Raw genomic sequence first — 6168 nt, 5'->3', positions numbered from 1 at the left:
ACATGCAAATTTTGAATATGTAATAATTAATAATAGAGTTAAAAAGAAAATAATTTCCTAAAATAATAAATTTTCGTTATAATTTTAAATTTTTAATGTCCTCTACATAAAAATATTATTATAAATAATTTTAAAAATAACACATTCTCACTATAATCTTAAAGCAACGCAACACATGTTGTGCAGTTGGCCATTAGTGTTACATCATTATAAATAATTTCAACTTAATGTTTGAAAGATGGATGACAGGTTTTGTTTTTCTGATTTTTAAATTTTGTAGCATTATACATATGAAAACAATTCTGAAAACATAATTAGAAGAAACAAAAAGAACCAACGACAACGACAACAACAAGCTTCTTCAAATAATATATGCCATAATATATTGAATTTCTAATCACAACTAAAATTTGAAAGAAATAAATCAATTATAAGTAAAAAAAAATGTAAATAAATTATTTAGGTACAAAATATCTAAACTTTTTTGAACTCCTTTTATATGTGCCCATTCAAAAACTGACCCCAATTTATATCTTTTATTAATATCAAAGAAATCAATTTATTAAAATTATTGAAAAAAATTATGAATATTATATTTATCTTTAAATTTTCTTAAAAGTTGAGTGGGTCAATTGACCCATTCAACATACCGTGGCTCTGCCCCCTGGATACCATAGACTATACTTGTATGATGACTCTTCATTGTTTTGATTCTTTAGAAAGGTTTAACAACTTTTCCCAAGTTGCATATTCAACAGATTCAATGTGGGGCCCACTTTGAAATGAATTTTTATGGCAATTTGCAATGTGTTTATTCAAGACAGAGAATGGTTGTGCCTACTGCTGAAAATTTAACATGTCCCTTACTAACAATATTGGACTGGATTAACTATTTATTCATTTTCTCAACAAACGATGTGACTTCTGGCAGTTGTTTTCCCCCTAAAAATGCACTAAATAGCACAAGAGATCTTTCTGGCTGTGAAAATGGAGCTTCATGAGATGCACCTCTAATGGTGGCAAAAGATAAGATATCTCCATATACTTGTGTCCAACCAGCAACCTGAAGAAAGCATATATGGCTTCATGGCTTCCATATCTAATCTGTAATTATATATATATATATATATATATATACACATTTAACTTTACCTGTTTTCCTTCAAACCAGGCTCTATATGGAACGGTTGTGTTGAGACCCAAATACTTTGCCAATCCATTCACTAGTGTTCTTGTTCCAGTCAGTGGAATGACTGAATCTTGGTCTCCGCTGCAGAAAATTTAAAATGTTATTATTATATCATGATTAGAACTTACGGTAAACATTCTTTTGTATGCTACTAAATTACCTGTAAACGAAAACCCGGATGCCGGACCTGATAAGCTTGCCTAGAACAGGGATGGTGGGTATCTCCAGATTTTCCATATTGTACTTGATCACTCTATTATCATGAGAGAAAACAAGAAGCAAAAAGGGTAAGGAGAAAACTAATAGAACATAAATAAATTTTGATTGCTTTTCTTTTGCTTTAGTTTCAAATAAGAGGGATGTGAAGGCAAGGATTGGACTCCTGACTATTTGCTGTACGAGTGCAGTGCCCTGAATGGATTTTATTTTGGTATGCTGCTAATAAACAATTAGGAAATGTTGGAGTGATTCAAATGGAATTGATATGTACACAAGCACAAGGAATATGACAATTTGTTAGTATTAGAATCATTAAGATAATCACTCGATGCCATCCATCCATCGACAAGTATTGGACTACTAACTATTTGCACTACGAGTGCAGTGCCCTGAATGGATTTTAATATGGTTTGCTGCTAATAAACGATTAGGAAATGTTGCAGTGATTCAAATGAGATTGATACGTACACAACCACAGGGAATATAAAAACCTGGATGGTATTAGAATCATTAAGTTAAGATAATTACTCGCTGCACACAGTCCATCTGTCGACTCTAACAAGCCGTGCATGGAGAGCTTCCTGTACATCTTCTCTGTTCAAGTACTTCATAGTTTCATCTTCTATACAGACATCAATTTCCCCGACATTTTCCTGTTCATAAGTAACATAGTAGCCTTAGTCAAATGAGCAGTTTTTTCACCTTCAATATGCTGTAATCGAAGCTGTTATTTAATCTCATTAAGGGGATAACAAAGGGGAGAAGAAAGGAAAGGAAGCATACCATTTTATTCAATACATGGGATTGTGATTGGATTGTTGATAAGCAAACATCTAGAGTAATGTCATAGGTATCTACAAATTTGCTAACTTCTCTTGAGTATTGGCTATTTACTCTAGAGCAATCTGGGGACAGAGAGCCAATAATTTGGTATTGTCTCCTGATTTGAGAATAGTTACAAACAGTAGTAAAAATCTCATAAGTTGCATCTGATATTAACCCATGAGACCAAAAGTACTCGGCTCGAGAGTTGAAATCAGTGTCAAATTCTAGAAGAGGATTTCCTATCTGCAGCCATCAAAGTTGAATCAAAATATTAATTGCCAACACTTCAGATTTGCACATAGATGAGGGAATTGACTTAGCAAGCAGCAAGCAGATGCTGAGCATGAATATTTAAAATTATCGGTGAGAATTTCCATTGCAATTTCAGAAAATTCATGTAGAAAATATGCACAGAGATAGAAAATTCTTTAAAATGCAGGAGCAAATGATGAATTGCAATTTCAGAAAATTCATGCAGAAAATATGCATAGAGAAAGAAAATTACTTAAAATGCAGGAGCAAATGCTGAAAAATGAACACTTAAAACTTTTATCAGCAAAAGTTTCCATTGAAATTTCAGAAAATTCATGCAGGAAATGTCCTTGATACTCACTGCAATCCCTTTCAGGTTGATTTTTGCATTGGACAGGACAATAAGCTGTGCAAGCTGTGGGACATAGTGACCTGACAAGAAATACCAATTTTTTCAGTAATCCCTTTTCTTTCTGAATCCTCTTATAATTTTAGTTCCAATAAATTCTTTAACTTGTTAAACCCAAAATCAAACAAATATACAGCTAGATAAAGATCATAGAGATTGAAAATATGATACTACCTCCGTAGCTCTCCCCTGTGATGAAGAAATCTCTGTCTTTATATTCTGGGAATTCGGAAAACCAGCGTTCAAGAAATGCAAGATTGTCTCGAGCTATCAAAAGAAATTAGGCTCTTTATCACCTCAGTATAAAATTTCCAATAACAAAGGCAAATGGTTAAGGAAATTTCCAATAACTAAAGCAGTTCTACTTATATGTGCTCTGGATTATAAAAAATGGAACCTAAGTTATGAATTTAAATGGACTAATTAATTATGGTGTTTGTGGAATAACTAATTCATGATTAAGAAACCTGTCAGCTCATCATTCACAGAGGTGTAGAAGGATTCATTAGCAGAGTAGGAAAAGCCAACTCCAGCTGGTGATTCCAAGTATAGCACATTTGCTTCTGCAGAAAAAGTAAAAAGAAAAATTAAAAGCAAATAAATAACACCACAACACCGCCGCCCCTCCCCAAAAAAAAAAAATAATAATAATAATAATAATAATAAATAAAAATAAAAATAAATGTAAAGTTTCAAGAATATGCTAGCACTAAAATCATGAACTTTACCTTTATTCCAGCTATAATCATTTTTGTGCAATATGTCTCCACTTGGCTTAAAGGGTCCATGCTCACAGAAAGCTCCTGCTCCAATGGAAGAACAACCAGGCCCTGCAAAACCCAGAAAGGAATTCACGGGTTTAGATCATTTAAAACATAAAAGCATTTGAATTTGTGTTTGTTTTCTTGAAGTTGAAGTTGGAATTTAATTATACCTCCATTTAACCAGAGAACAAGAGGCTTTGAAGCTGGGTCTGTCTCTGCTTCAACAAAGTAGTAGAAAAGAGCTTTCTCCTGCTTTTCATCAATGGTTATGAACCCTGAATATTGCTTGAAACTGACCACTGGTTGGCCAGGCAAAGTGACAATTTTATCAGGTTCTGAGACTGATTCTGCTGCTAAAAATACAATAGTTGCAGAAATGGTCGCAATGGTAGTCCATTGCAGTGGCTGCATTGAGAGAGAGAGAGAGAGAGAGTTGTTTGGATATGTGTCCTCTCACGGCAATAATATATGATTGATTCCTTGCCAAAAGGTTCCGCCAAAACTTTTATCATGGGATTAAAAAAAAAAGTATAGAAGGTCTTCAAAAAAAAAAATGTTTAGTGGGTGTGGGTTCGTGAAAATGTGTTTGATGCCTAATGTTGATCGGATAGCCTATCCCAAAAGAAAAGATCTCTAGGTGGGATTTAGGTTATTATTATTATATTTGAAAAATACTTTTTTAAGGAAATGAAATCCGAATTCCTATTCCAATTTATAATTCCAGTAGAATTTTTTCTATTTATCAATTTTATATATATATATATATTAAAATGTTGAAATTACTAAGTGACATGTATTTTACTCAAACAAATTTCATATGCCATATGTATTTATTTAAGTGAAAAATTTCACAACTCAACTCAACTCAACTAAACCTTTATCCCAAAAATTTGGGGTCGGCTACATGGATTCGCTTTCTCCACTCTAAATGATTTTGGGTTAAATTCTCAGAAATGTGTAATGCTTCTAGGTCATGTTGTACTACTCTCCTCCAAGTCAATTTAGGTCTACCCCTTTTTTTCTTTCTATCATCTAGCCTAATGTGCTCTACTTGTCTAACTGGAGCCTCCGTATTTCTACGCTTCACATGACCAAACCACCTCAATCTCCCTTCTCTCAAATTATCTTCAATTGGCACCACTCCTACATTTTCTCTAATACTCTCATCACGGATTTTATCTAGTCTAGTATGGCCACTCATCCATATTAACATTCTCATCTCTGCAACTCTTATCTTAGACGCACACGACTCGTTCAGTGCTCAACACTCACTACCATATAACATAGCCAGTCGTATAGCTGTACGGTGAAATTTTCCTTTCAACTTATTGGGAATCTTACGATCACATAAAACTCCCGTGGCGCGTCTCCACTTCAACCATTCGGCTTCAATCCTATGACTAACATCTTCCTCACATCCCCCATCAACTTGAAGGACTGAGCCTAGATATTTAAAGTGATTACTTTGGGACAGTACCACTCCATTCAAACTAACTCCTTCCCTATCACCAGTTTGGCCTTCACTGAACTTGCAATGCATGTATTCTGTCTACGTTCTACTTAACTTAAAACTCTTTGACTCTAGAGCACTTCTCCAAAACTCTAGCATTCTATTGACTCCTTCTCGTGTCTCATCTATCAGAACAATATCATCCGCAAACATCATGCACCAAGGAATACTTTCTTGTATATGTTTCGTCAATTCATCTAAAACTAATGTAAAAAGGTAAGGGCTTATGGCTGATCCTTGGTGTAATCTAATTGAGATTGGAAAATCTCTTGTGTCCCCTTCCACCATGCGCACAATAGTAGTTGCTCCTTCATACATATCTTTCAACACTTGTATGTACCTAATTGATACTCTCTTTTGTTCTAACACATTCCATAAGACATCTCTTGGAACACTATCATAAGCCTTCTCCAAATCAATAAAAACCATGTGCAAATCTTTCTTCACATCTCTACATTTCTCCATCAAGCTTCTAATGAGAAAAATCGCTTCCATAGTTGAACGACCAGGCATGAAACCAAATTGATTGAGAGAGATAGAAGTATCGTGACGTAGTCGATGCTCCACAACTCTCTCCCACAACTTCATAGTATGGCTCATGAGTTTAATTTTCCTATAGTTTAAGCAACTCTGCATGTCTCCCTTATTTTTAAAAATAGGTACTAAGATACTCTTCCTCCATTCATCAGGCATTTTCTTTGAGTTTAGAATTTTATTAAATAATTTAGTTAACCATGCTACTCCCATATCTCCCAAACACTTCCACACTTCAATTGGTATTTCATCGGGTCCACAGGCTTTACTCACTTTTATTCTCTTAAGTGCTTCCTTTACTTCTAAAGATCTAATCCTTCTAGCATAATTCACATTATTTTCTATTGTTCTATAATCTATATTTACACTATTACCATTTTGACTATTATTGAAGAGATCATTAAAATAATTTCTCCATTTTTCTTTAATGTCCTCATCTTTCACCAACACTTTTCCTTCTTTATCC

General features: G+C 34.0%; 1 protein-coding gene across 1 annotated transcript; it reads right to left on the bottom strand.

Annotated features, from left to right (window-relative positions):
- Nucleotides 1-822: 822 nt before the first annotated feature.
- Nucleotides 823-4143, bottom strand: LOC131179936 (serine carboxypeptidase-like 45). Its single transcript, XM_058147225.1, has 10 exons — nt 3829-4143; nt 3623-3724; nt 3362-3457; nt 3069-3161; nt 2847-2917; nt 2192-2476; nt 1937-2061; nt 1350-1442; nt 1153-1270; nt 823-1063 (listed from the first exon to the last, which is right to left on the bottom strand). The coding sequence occupies exons 1-10, from the start codon at nt 4067-4069 to the stop codon at nt 890-892; spliced, it is 1398 nt and encodes a 465-aa protein (XP_058003208.1). The 5' UTR covers nt 4070-4143; the 3' UTR covers nt 823-889.
- Nucleotides 4144-6168: the final 2025 nt, after the last annotated feature.

The sequence above is a fragment of the Hevea brasiliensis genome, chromosome 5, assembly GCF_030052815.1.
Source record: "Hevea brasiliensis isolate MT/VB/25A 57/8 chromosome 5, ASM3005281v1, whole genome shotgun sequence".
Lineage (NCBI taxonomy): Eukaryota > Viridiplantae > Streptophyta > Magnoliopsida > Malpighiales > Euphorbiaceae > Hevea > Hevea brasiliensis.
The sequence above is the reverse complement of the archived record's forward strand: the minus strand, read 5'-3'. Positions and strand labels throughout refer to the sequence as shown.